We start from the raw sequence: 12693 nt of genomic DNA, 5'->3' as shown, positions 1-12693 counted from the left end.
TTGCCCGATTATCTCTGGACGCGAAGACCATCAGGTCCCTGTCCAGCACGGTCAGCAAGACTTCTGTATCTCTTCGAGCCCTGAAGCGTCTATCACGACTCGGGAACAGAATACAGGGCCTCTGATCTCTCATAGCTTACGAGCTTCAACGGCACGGTTGCGTCCCCCCTTCCCCCAGACAGGGCACAACCTAGAAAGGGATCGACTGGGTGGCGTAACAACAGTCAAAAGTCAAGAGTCGAGGGTTTATTACCGGAGAGGGTGCGTACCATCAGTGACCGTTCGAGAATTAGGCGATGAACGTGTGTAGGTATCCCGCGTCTCCTGCACCGCTATACAGCTCGGGATAATCTAGGACATCCGATTGGCTATCATCTCCTAGTTCATGTCTCTTTCCTACTATCCCAATGCATCGTACGGACAGAACACCCCCGGCAGTCCGGCAACTCTTCGTTACCCATCCACCATGCCCAATCAGACGGCCATGAACCCCACCGCGTCCCCCTCCCGCCAGATGCCTCCCCCGGCGCTCTCCCCACGCCAGCTGGCAACACTCGCGCTGGGAACGCCTCGCTCAGGGCGAACGGCCGCGGAGATCAGCACCGACGATCGCTCTTTCACGCGCTTCCGCGCCCCCGCGCACAAGCACGCCCACCACCTCCACTCCATCCCCCCGCGCGAGAAGAGCACCCGCACCCTGATCCTCGATCACATCCTCTGGGTGCACGCCCTCACGCGACTGGCGCAGGCGCGCGCGGAGCTCGGCATGTCCGACCTTTGTCCCCCGCCCCCCGAGTCGTCCTCGCCCGGCCCCTACAACCCGCTGCGCCCAGAGTCGTACGCGCACGCTGCGCAGGAGTCGGATGGGGAGGAAGACTCGCTGGTCACGCTGCGCTCGCGCGTCGGCAACCCGGGCGACCCCCACCTCGACACCGAGGACCAGCGCCTGTACGAGAAGCAGGACCTCGACCTCGCCCGCGGCCTGCGTACGCGCGCCGAAGCCCTTGAGAAGGTCATCGTCGCCACGCTCGACGGCATGCCCCGCGTCAACCCGCACGAGAGCGGCGAGGGCGACTCGCTTGACGGCTTGGGACGCCCGCCAGAGAGCTCGGAATCTGGCAAGAACGAGGCGGCGGCTGGTCTTTCTACCTCGAAGGCGCCGAGTGCAAGCAGCAAGGATACGAAGCAGACGGTGAAGCCTGCACCCCCGCTGCCGAACGGCGTGCGCCTTCGGCTAGCGCTCGGCACGGTTATCAATGACCTCTTCGCCCGCTGCCCCCCGCCTCCGCCTCGTCGTCGCAGAGGAAGCTCACCTTCGGGCGATGGATCAGACGGTCCGTCGCAGGACGGCACTCAAGAAGCCCCCGTCGTGGAAGAGCATACTACAAGGGATGAATGGCCTACCCCGCTGCGATCACTGGCGAAGGCGGCTCACATTGACGATGGGATGCCGCCGCAGGAAGACCCTGCTCTTACTGGCATTCCCGATGCCAACCGGACGCGCGCACTCTACGTCCCAGGTGCTGATCCCGCCACAGCGAACTCGCCGGCGGAGATGCGGTAAGCCTTCATAAGCCCCGTCTCGCTGGGTTCGCAGCTTATATAGCCCTTAGATGTCCCCGTCATCTCCATAATGGTTGCGGGATATGTGTCATTGCGGACGAAGCGACTAGCGCGAAGGGAAAGTGAGTCGTATCTGCGTGGTACTTTCACCCTTCCCATGTCTAATGTCCATCACTCTAGGTCCCATGTAAGCGGCTATCGCGTTGACTCACGAGGTCGCTTCTTCGGGGCGAATCGCCAGGCGCAAGCTTCGCCAATGGCCCGCACCGTCAGTGGACGGTACGCCTTCTATCGACATCACCGTGTGACTTATTGCTCATAGGTCTTTCCCAGGTCGACTCAAGGTAGCTCGCCCGGCGCCACCCGATCCCCAGCAGAACGTCACTCGGCCATACCAAGCAGTTCCGACACGCAGACCTCTCCCTCTGCGTTCAGGGCACCCTCGAGCGCGTTCAGTGGGGTCAGTCAGGGAAACGGTTTGACTGGCTATCTCGACGGGGCCGGCATCGGCACTGGCCTCGCTGGCGCTGGCAGCACTGGCAAGCGCAGCGTGATACGACGAGGCGACGGTCCCAGCAAGAAGACCTCCACCTCCGCTTCGCCCTCCACGGACGACGCGGGCGGCCCCCGTCCTAGCAGCAGGGGCAGCGCCGAACGCGAGCGCGAAGAAGACGAAGCCCGCCGGCGCGCCGCCACGGCCACGACCAGCTTAGCCTCTCTGATCCCGCGGTTCCTGCGCCTGAGCGCCCTCGTCGCGAAGGAGCTTGGTCGCGAAGCCAAGGAGGGCAAGGACGTCGAAGTCGAGCACGGGCCCGGTCACACACCCGGGGAGAATGATGCTGAAGGCGCAGGCGAGGATGGCGCGCCCCGGGAAGCCGGGCCGGGACAGGCCGCGGTGTCCTCGGGGGCGTCGGCGGCCAGCTCGACATCGTCGACGGCGCCATACATCCCGACGGCGCACTGGTACCTGCTGCTTGCGGGCTTGCTGACGCGCGCAGCACTTGAAGGATATCTGAGCACCGGCTGGACGGGGCGCGCGGGTGTGCGTGTGCTGCTCGGCCTCGGCGTCGGTGGTCCGGGATCGGTACCCGCGGGACGCACCCATCGCAGGCGGCCTCGGCGACGCAGCAGCGGCGCGAAGAGTACCTCTCCGGAAGTGGTGCCGCCGCGTCACGCCCTTCGCTCGCCTGCTCCGTCGGCAGCGGCAGCTGAGCAGGCCAATGGATCGGCTGTCAGCCAGTCCGAACTGGAGTCTTCGGATGAAGAGGACGACGAGTTCGCGCCTTATGACCCGGATGAGCTGCCGAGTCTCGAGGAGGCAGTGAGGTTGCTGTTTCCGACGCTGGCGAGGCGGCTGGGCGTGGGCGGGTCAAGGAGCGCGGCGAGTGGGACGGCAGAGGAAGCGTACATCATCGAGATGGAAGAGCGGATGCGCAGGGTAGGTTGATATCGGATTTCTGTACGCGAGCTTGGCTGACGTGTTTCCAGTTCTATACCATCCCACCTTCGACTCCGGACCTGTCGACGCACATGGAGGACCTTGCGTGGCAGTATCCGGCTGAGCCTGTTGAGGTAGAGTATGTCTCTTCCTCAGCTTTCCCTTGTGCTAAATCACCACTTTCCAGCGCGCAGCCGTTCGCTTTTGCGAAAGCGTCTGTCGGTGGCGTGGCAAACCTGAGATCGAGAGCGTGAGTACCTCTGGCGCGTGGACAGGAGGTTGTGCTGACCTCGCAATAGTACCGCAAGCCGACGACCGCGAACTCGTCGAACAACAACTCGACGGGATCCAACGGGACGGACTCTTCTCCTCTGATGCCCATGAACGCGCTGGTTCACTCAAATCCTACCAGCCCTGTTGTCGGTGTCGGCACCAGTCTCCCCTCCACCACTGGATTTCCTGCAGTCGGTGTCCCGTATCAATGGGGTATGTCTCAGGCGAATCAAACACAGGGTCCTCAGCCTTCGGAGGCCAGTGCGGCGGACGACGACGAGATGGTCATGCCGCAGAAGAACGCGCAGCCATCGGTCGAGACGTACTTCGCGCCGGCTTTCTCGACTATCGTGAACACCGACGCCGACCGCCAGCAGCAACAGCCGCAGCAACAAACCCAGCAAGCTCAGCAGCCACAGAACCCTCAAGGTCTCGGGCTGTCGTACTCACAGCCGTACCCTGGGATGTACAACAGCTTGAATGGCTCCCAGCCGTCGACCTCCAGCTACTCCGCCCAACCGGGGTACTCTTCCTACGCGCAGACTTATCAAAGTCTCATGCCTCCCCCGCCGCCGCCGTTCCAGCCCGGACAGCAGGCCTCATATGGGCAGCAGTCGTACGCGTCCTCGTCTACGGGCTTCGCAAACTACGGCTGGGGCAACATGTTCCCCGCCCAAATGGCTGCTCAGGGCGCTCAGCAACAGGGTGAGAAGCGCCAGAGGACGCCCGGCGCCGAGCAGTCGTCGCCTGGGCGCGGCGAGAAACGCGTCCGATTCTGATCCCGGCACGCGCTCGTCAATGTCTTTATCCCGTCTTGAGGGACGTATTTAATGGCTATCTCTGTTTTCCTTCTTCGTCTATCTTTCTCCTTCCTGTCACGCGAATGATTTATCGGTGCTTATTCCTTCTTCATCACTCAATCTGTCCCCCGACATACCCGCTTCGTTCTGCAGTATATAATTCGGGTTCTCTTTTCTTGTGTACTCCTGCGAGCCACCCTCGTGATTTACGCACTCGCTTCGTCGTTCATGACTCGCTACGATGCCTTTTCCTCCATCGCACGCTCTCAAGCATTCCGGCTCACTACCGCTCTCCCTCCTCCATCCCGACTCTGATTGTTACTGTGCACAAGTATGTATCATTAGATGTTCAACTTTGTACTAGTTACCCTGCAACGCCAGCGACCCATCTCTCCACCTCGCTGTCCTCTTGAGACACGATGTCTACCTATATAGCTCTGCGGGGAGAGCGCTCATGGCTATGTCCTCCAGACTAACAGCTCCGCCACCACTACTAGGGCTTTACGCGGTGTGTCTCAGGTTTCGTGGAGAGAATGCCCGTTTTGATCCCGATCTCGATTTGGAAGTTGGCTACCAGATAGCCCCAACCGTACTTGCTCCTTGACTTCGACCATCATGCCGATGTCCAGCAGTTTTCTTACAGGATCTCTCTTTTTGTGGCCACCGTTTTCGGGCTCCTGCGCAACCTCTTGAAGGAGTTTTTGAGGACGTGTCACGCCCAAGCTCTGAAGGTCGCACTGATGTAGTGGAACCATTGACATTGCCTTGTAACGCCAGTTCAGACATGCGATAACGTTCGAGGCATCCATTGAATCTCACATGAACTTGGAGTTTTGTCTTGCGGAACACAGGATACGCTCACAGGCACATCCGTATTGAAGTTACGCATACCATCTATCGGACGCTTAAACGCGGCGTTATCGACTTCCTGTACCTTCATCTCCCCGTCTTCCCCTCTACCCTCACTCTCGATGGTCTCTTTTACGACCAAGATCGAAGACGATTCCCCTCTACTGACTCTTGGTGCCGGTTGGCAGCTGGGCACAGACGACGATATGACTAGGTGTGTGTTCATAACAGCTCGGATTTCCTCAACAGCTCACAGCTCTCATGTGCAGGTTCTCCGGCGGCAGCTTCCTCAACACGTCTGAGACCGGCCGCATGAGCCTCGAGTTCAATGGAACTGGTGTTGAGATATTCGGCACGCGCGGACCACAACATGGCTCTTATCGAGTAACACTGGATGGGACTACCTACACCTACGACGGGAGCTACGGCACGCGTCTCTATAACCAGACAATCTTCTCCAAGATCGATCTGCCCCTTCGACAACATCAGATTGACATAGAAAGTCTAGAAGACGGAAAGATTCTGGACGTGGACTACGTGCGTGGGAGAGGCGGCTTTGTACTAGATGCTGACAATGACTTGTAGCTGATGGTCACGTCGCAACTGGACAACGAAGAGAGCACGATACCCCGCAGAGTCATCGAAAATACAGACAACGCCTTTTTGTACGACCCTGCAAATCAATGGCTCACGAACTCATCGGACGCTTTTTCTGGTGGCTCATCGACGTACGTCCTTAGGTATCTTCCCTTTGCACCCCTATCATTGATGCGCATATCTCCTCTAGATACACGAAATACGTCAACGCGAGCACCACGCTTACCTTCGAAGGCGAGGGCGTCACACTTTATGGACCAGTCGGCCATCCATTCTCGAGCTACCGCCTGAGGTTAGATGGCAAGCTTACGGGACGCTATAACGCATCTCGCTTGTCGGATAACTCACAGGCTATCCTATACCACGCCAACAATCTTGATCCCGGGCGGCACGAGTTGCAGTTCTTGTACAAGGGATTTAAGGGCGTGCATCCTGTGGCTATCGACTACGCAGAGGTGTGGGGTGCCGCTAGTGGAGGTAATGCATCAGGCGGCGATGCTGAACAGGCCGTTTCTACCTCATCGTATGTCGAATATTGGGATTCAAGGTCGTCCGGGTCTAACACCGTATAGAGGCCTCTCTCAAGAAGCGTACGTCGGTATCGGCATCGCTGTTGTCCTTGTTGTGCTTGCCATCGGTGCCGCCACCTTCGCCTTGGTGCGCCGGCGGGTACGGCGGCGTAGGCAGATGAGCATACCCCTACCCGACGGACACGAGACGCGACAGTCCAATCATCTACAGCCATACGGCCTCGTCGCCTCTATTGCTGCCGATGCTTTCACTTATGATAGGAAAGGTTCGAGCGGTTGCATCGTACCTGCAAGTCATACTACCTACGCAGCGCGAACGTCAGGCAGTGACACAACACCACCTAGCTATGATCAGGCTGTATATGCGAGCCCTTCACTACAACATGTTCGCTCGCTTCCCCCATGATGTGGCAACAGGGTTTTCCGAGTACTTGGCCACGGTATCATCGTACTGCCCGAGCATTGATATCCATATATGTATACTTCTGTATCACGGGAAGCAAGGTATTCATGTCCAGGCTTCCGCTCCCAAAATTTTGCCGTCTCAAGCGGAAAGTTGAACATCTTAGCCCTGGCCACGTGCAACACGTGAGTAAAAGTGTGACGCTTCATGTGACACCTCGACGCATCCGTCTCTTGACCTTGACAACCACCTTCATTCCCACAATGGCGAGCTCTCTCCGCCAGGATTGTCATGAAAAGCTCTACACATGCTACCACTGCGAGCGTAGCCTTTCATTGGACCTCAATCCACCTTCTCCGCCCGCGCAGAACGATTTCCTACGCAGTGGACGCCTTCTCTCCGCTGCAGACACTGAGCTCATGAAGCAGGAGGCTGCGAAAACCGACCTGCTCTTGGAGAGTATTGCGCGAGAGATAGGCGACATGCGGGAGATGCTGGCGAGTCTGGAGAATGCCGAGCGCACGCTGCAGGACCTGCAGGCCACCCAGCAGGCGTACCTTGCGCCGATTCGCAGGCTGCCTCCCGAAGTTCTCTCTGAGATATTCAAGCTATACTGTGGGGACCCGTGCATAGATATTACTATGAAGCACTGCCCGCCGCTGCTCCTGAGCTCGGTCTGTAAGTCATGGAGAGGTACGTTGTCGATGAGCATCGTCGCAGCCAAGAATGCGAACACGACTGACACGCGGTTCTACAGATACTGTACTCGGCATGCACCACATATGGGCCAACTTCCGAATCTCTAATGTGTCTTTGCTGACCCTAGAGTCCCTCCTTGGTCGTTTGAGAACGTTTTTGGCGAACGCGGGGAACGTTCCTCTACGGTTCCCTGTCCGCTACGGGACTGGAATTGGATTCACCCGTGCGCATCAGGAAATACTCCGCGAATTTCTCCCTCATTCGCACCGTTGGACTCATCTAATCATCGCGCTACGGCCTCGCAGCTGGGCTGATTTACGACTCAACAAACGGGATTTCCTCGACGAGTTGATGGGGCGGCCGCTATCCTCCCTGACCACTCTCGAAGTCAAGCGGAGCGATTTCACCAGAGGCGATATGAGCTTCTTCAGTGGAGTTCGTACTCTCCGCCGTCTGGTTTTCCAGGAGGACTCGAATGCAGGAGCGGAAGGCGATGGCGGAGAGTCGACCATACCGTGGCATCAGCTGGAAGAACTCTCGACCAACGCGTCAGCCGCATATGCATTGACGCTGCTCCGGCGCTGCCCTCAACTGCGTGTATGGGAGCACAAGGGCGCGGTCTCGTCTATGCCTCTGCCAGCGCCGTCATTACCCACTCCCCTCCCACGCTTGCAGAAGATCGACATCCGCATCTACTCTCTGAGCGACGTGAAGATCCTCGAGAGAATAGAGACCACAGAACTTCGAGACCTCAGTATGGCATGGATGACCTATTCTGGCACCGAGGCCACTGGCACCGGCAACATCACGCGCTGGGCGCACGATCTGCGCCAGCTACGTCTGTCCGATCCGCCTCGCGCGTTGATCATCGAAGACTTCCTGAAGAGACTACGCGCTGTGACGTCGCTGATGCTGCGTGCCTCAGAGGACGCTACGTTGACGCAGTCCTTCCTCGACGCGCTGTCAGCCAGCGGCCCGGCAGCGTCGGAGCGCATGCTGCCGTGCTTGGAAGTGCTCGACCTTTCCGGCCACAGTACTTTCGAAGCGTCAGCTCTGCCTCGGATGATTAAAGCGCGGACGGAAGCGAATTATCCGCCGCTCGAGGTCTTCTGCTCGTTGTCTATGTGCTGAGAGGGTCCTCGAAGCATCTCATTCCCCGAAAGCATGTGGACGAAATTGACTATGGAATTGATTGGATGCATGGCCGAAGTGATTCAATTTTTGTACTACAGTACATTTTATTTCCGCGCCTTGTAGTGAAGTCGAAAGAGCGACTCCGAGTCCATACTTCAACTCATCACATGCTCGTGAGACTGAACCACGTGAGTCTGGGGGTCCGCTTGGCGCGATGCGTGATGCGTAATTCCAACTTGCTCTTTCTTGTCACCCAGAACCTCCGTTGAGAATTCCGTTCGCATTTGTACATGGCCGAGACGCTTCTTTGGCGGTGTCCTATTCGATACACGCTCTGTCGCGCCTGCGAGCACGCATATCATGCCGACCTCGACCTGCCACCATCTGGTCCAGAAAACATCATACTCCGCACTGGCCGCATACCATCATCCGCGGAAGCAGAGCACGTACGGCAGAGTATCGCGCAATTGGATGAATGCCTCGAGGAAATAGATGACGAAGTGGATGACCTCGAGGCTCTAATTGCCCAGCTTCGCGACGGCCAGCGGGCGCTGAAAGGCCTTAGGAGAGTCCAGCGCGCGTACCTTGCACCCGTCCGCAAACTACCTCCAGAGATCCTCTCGATCGTCTTCAAGATGTGCTACGGTGACGAGTCAATAGATCTCTCGCGAGAGCGATGCGAGCCTATCATCCTGAGCGCCGTATGCAAGACTTGGAGAGGTAAGTCCAGCTTTTTGGGTTGCGCCTAGCAACGAAGTCAACCAACATTCAAGACGTTAGTTCTGACTGTACCCCGCAGATACCATGGCTGGTCTGCATTCAGCGTGGACCGCATTCGAGTTCGGGCCTGCGTGCGAAGTTGAACACAGCATCGTTCTTGCTCGGCTTCGCACCTTTCTCAACAATTCCGGAAATCTGCCTTTGCGACACTGCATTCGTTTCGAGATGACTTACGCCACGGTACTTGATCTTCAGAAACTTCAGCTACTGGATCTCCTCATCGAACATTCGCACCGCTGGACCGATGCCACATTTCGTTCATTCGGAGAAACTCAGCAGGAGATAGTTGCGATGCTGGCGAACCGTCCTCTGACGCGCTTGACGAAGCTAGAGGGGGACGTCGACCTCCTCGCCGCATGCAACGCAATCGGCATCTTCAGAGGGGCATCAACTTTGCGAAGCGTCACTCTATGGGGCATGTGTTACCATAAAACCATCCCGGACCTGCCTTGGGAGCACATAGAGGAGTTGTCCACAAAGACGCCCGGCGCATATGCCTTGGCCTTCATACATCGCTGCCCTAATCTCGTACGCTGGTCCTATCGCGACGGTTCCAAGTACGAGAGAGGACAGCCACCCGCCTCCCCCACCGTTCTCCCTCGCCTTCGGTTCTTATCCGTACACATTGAGGAGGAAGCAGACGCCATAGTCCTCGCCAGCATCACCGCGCCTGCTCTTCTAGAGTGTAGACTCGTATGCAAGGCGAAGGGCTTCTCAACCAATATGGACCTTGGATTCGCGACTTTCCTGACTCGCTCCGCATGCCGTCTCGAACGCCTCTTCCTGGACCGCCCACCGCACAACGTCCTCGATCATCTGTATACAGACGCGCTGCAAGGACTGACCACACTCCGCGTGGTGGCGCATAAGGAAGCGCCTGTGACGAAAGCCTTCATTGAGGGCCTTTCTGGTAGCACGCCCGACCCTTGCCTGCTTCCGCAGCTGGAGAATTTGGAGTTAGGCGGAGAACCGGCGGAAATCCTGGGAGACGCGTTGGTGGAAATGGCGAAGGCACGTCGTAGGATGGGGCGCCCTCTGAAGCGCTTGTTTTTCGATGCGGGGCCTTTAGGCTTGTCGGCCCGGGCCTTTGGGTGGAATGCGGGGGTTGAGAAGCGTATGAAGGAGGTGGTCGACTGTGTTGAAGTGCGCTGGAGGGATTTGAGGGAATCGTTCTACGCCTTTTAGCGCCGATGGTAAGCCCATCGTCCCGTCGCCCTCTTGGTTGTAGCTATAACACCCTTGCTAGATGAACCTCAGCATGTCCCTATTACCAGATGGATAGCAAGAAAAAGGCCGAGTCGAATGTATATTTCTACTTCCATAATTGGGTTCGCCGACAATCGGAATCATAGTTCCTTTACCAAGATCGCTCTCTGTCTCTCAACTCTGGTGTGTTTAACAACCATATCCATTCTGAAGCGTGAGCCTAGATCTATATGTCAGACATACGGGGCGTCTCTCTTGTCTTGAGCTTCCGCAGTGGGTCCAGCGGCCAGGCACTGCGCCATAACAATTGGTCCGACGACATGGGGAAGGAAGATCGAGATATGATATCTCCGGTGCCACACACCCGGAGAAGCCGATGAGATGCGAGTCGGAACGCGCGCCATCTGCGCGTCGCTGGCTTGTCTCTGCCCGCCAACACGACCACCGTGGCTCGCTAACACGGCACTGTGGCTGCAGGCACTTTGGCCCCCCGCCTTCCTCTCACCTCCGAGGGGCTCACTGATGAGCCCCCCGCTCCAATACGTGCGCCGATCGAGATGAGCGACGCGACGCACCAGGCTGACCACCTACCAGACGTCGGAGCATGAGATTTGCGCTGCTCTTGCGGGACTGACGTTGCTCTGGTACGACACGTTATGCACTATATTTGAAGAGGTGCGTTGCCTGCCAAACCTTGCTATGCTTGTTAACGAGTAATTGCTGTCTAGGTCGAACTGGTCTGGCGCGGACGCTGGGTACATGCTGGACTGTCTGGGGTACGACGACAGCAGGCTCACGCACAGCACAGGGCGCAGGCAACTACCTGTACTTTTACGTGCGCTATGCTCCATTCGTAACCAGCATCGTGTCCTTTCGCAGTATGTGAACAGCGCCCACTTCGATCACCCAACTCAACACCAATATAGCGATGTTTTGGACGAATACAGCGGCGCAATGCAAGCTGTACAACCAGATTTACACTGGTCCGTCCCTCGTATGGACCTTCATGCTTCCTCGACGTCTGACGATCGCCTTGAGCAGTCCTTGCATGTGCGACCTTCAATGTATGCGAAGGTGAGCGGTCTCATCCCCTCGTACATCACTGGCGGCTGATTTCCCCCTTCAATCGCCCAGCCATCCTTCTCCTTCGCACTTACGCCCTTTACGGCGCGACTCGCACCATGCTCGTAACATGCCTGCTCATCTTCGGCCTCACTGTCCTTCCCGGGACCATCATCGACATGTGGCAGCTCTCGAAACTGCAGTGTACGTGCTGCCTTCTCAAACCTCCCGCACATGCGTCCCCAGCGGTACATCCACATATCCCCGCTCGTCGGCTAATCACCAGCCGTTCCTTCCAGTGTACGACGGAGGAGAGCCGCGGAAGGGCTGCGTCGGTACTTCCAGCCCAATTCTCGGGATCGCATACCTTCTCTTAACGGTCTGCGAGCTCGGTGCGTGCCAAAAATCGCATCTATTCATCATCTCTTCTCACGGATCGTAGCTATTGTTATCCTTACGGGTTTCAAGGCGGTGCAACATCGTGAGTTCTGATGCTGATGCTTCCCAGGCGCACCTGATTAGCGTTCCCGAAGTCCGTGTCATGCGCCCCGGACGAGAAGCGTGGATCATTCAGCTATATCGACAAGGTATGCCGACCTCATCATTGTCGTCGTCTTCCAGTTCTGACAGCCCGGTAGGATTCGCCTTCTCAGCAATGACTTTAGGTGCGGGGTCCCCTCGTCTGCCAGGCGAACTCACTCGAGCCCACGACAGCTGTCTCCATAATTCAAAACCTCTCGATTCTGATGATACCCGTAAGTTTCCTGACACTCAAGTCGGCGCTCGATCCTTACAACATTTCCAGGCGCATGCCAACTGGCTCTCCTTGCAAGTGGTATTTCCCTTTGAACTGCGCAGACGGTGCTGATGAAGTTATGCACTCACAGCGCCCAGCATGACCTTCACGCCGTCTTTTGCAGCCGCCTGCTCTTGCTCATCTTTGCGCAGAAGCGGGAGGCTACGCAATATTCCGACCGCAGCGCCACCTCCGCACCCATTCTCACCACGCAGGCCCTGACCTTCTACGACTCAGAGGCTGATTTCGAGCCGGACCGCATTGACTTAGATGTATATCGGACACGGTCGTCAAGGCGGTGGGCCTCAGACCAGTAGATACAGGCCGTCTGAGCGTTCGTGGTCACATATATCAGGTACTATACCCAGGACGTTTTCAATTCTGGATCAAGGAGTGTATTACTAGTCCGCCGCCATACGCGACGCCTCTGTAAATATGTCTACGCACATAGATAATCAGGATGTTACGAGCAGTGTCGCGGTGAATAAAAAGGAAGAAGAAGAAGTATGAATACAATGAAAAGCCCCAAGGTGAGTCCAATATGATAGCCGTATGTAGAAAAG

The 12693-nt window shown here is 57.3% G+C and overlaps 4 protein-coding genes across 4 annotated transcripts; all 4 read left to right on the top strand.

Moving 5' to 3' along the window:
* Window positions 1-466: 466 nt before the first annotated feature.
* SCHCODRAFT_02518851 (uncharacterized protein) lies at window positions 467-4053 on the top strand (the record flags this gene model as incomplete). Its single annotated transcript, XM_003027229.2, has 7 exons — window positions 467-1560; window positions 1614-1685; window positions 1744-1842; window positions 1897-3001; window positions 3052-3135; window positions 3189-3251; window positions 3301-4053. 7 exons carry the CDS (start codon window positions 467-469, stop codon window positions 4051-4053), a joined length of 3270 nt encoding a protein of 1089 aa, XP_003027275.1.
* A 637-nt stretch (window positions 4054-4690) lies between these two features.
* On the top strand, window positions 4691-6575 carry SCHCODRAFT_02642800 (uncharacterized protein). The gene is made up of 5 exons (XM_050346292.1): window positions 4691-5137; window positions 5193-5460; window positions 5509-5651; window positions 5711-6043; window positions 6093-6575. The coding sequence occupies exons 1-5, from the start codon at window positions 5046-5048 to the stop codon at window positions 6454-6456; spliced, it is 1200 nt and encodes a 399-aa protein (XP_050197407.1). The 5' UTR covers window positions 4691-5045; the 3' UTR covers window positions 6457-6575.
* Window positions 6576-6685: 110 nt separating this feature from the next.
* SCHCODRAFT_02556249 (uncharacterized protein) lies at window positions 6686-8464 on the top strand. Its single transcript, XM_050343714.1, has 2 exons — window positions 6686-7146; window positions 7211-8464. Exons 1-2 carry the CDS (start codon window positions 6717-6719, stop codon window positions 8281-8283), a joined length of 1503 nt encoding a protein of 500 aa, XP_050197406.1. The 5' UTR covers window positions 6686-6716; the 3' UTR covers window positions 8284-8464.
* A 112-nt stretch (window positions 8465-8576) lies between these two features.
* On the top strand, window positions 8577-12447 carry SCHCODRAFT_01175766 (uncharacterized protein; the record flags this gene model as incomplete). The annotated part of the gene is made up of 14 exons (XM_003027226.2): window positions 8577-9006; window positions 9086-10209; window positions 10867-10947; window positions 11001-11027; window positions 11081-11150; window positions 11199-11255; window positions 11314-11346; window positions 11407-11538; window positions 11634-11726; window positions 11777-11815; window positions 11857-11921; window positions 12000-12089; window positions 12140-12169; window positions 12229-12447. 14 exons carry the CDS (start codon window positions 8577-8579, stop codon window positions 12445-12447), a joined length of 2490 nt encoding a protein of 829 aa, XP_003027272.1.
* Window positions 12448-12693: the final 246 nt, after the last annotated feature.

This window comes from Schizophyllum commune (assembly GCF_000143185.2).
Source record: "Schizophyllum commune H4-8 unplaced genomic scaffold SCHCOscaffold_14, whole genome shotgun sequence".
NCBI lineage: Eukaryota > Fungi > Basidiomycota > Agaricomycetes > Agaricales > Schizophyllaceae > Schizophyllum > Schizophyllum commune.
This window is presented reverse-complemented; position numbering and strand designations above follow the sequence as displayed.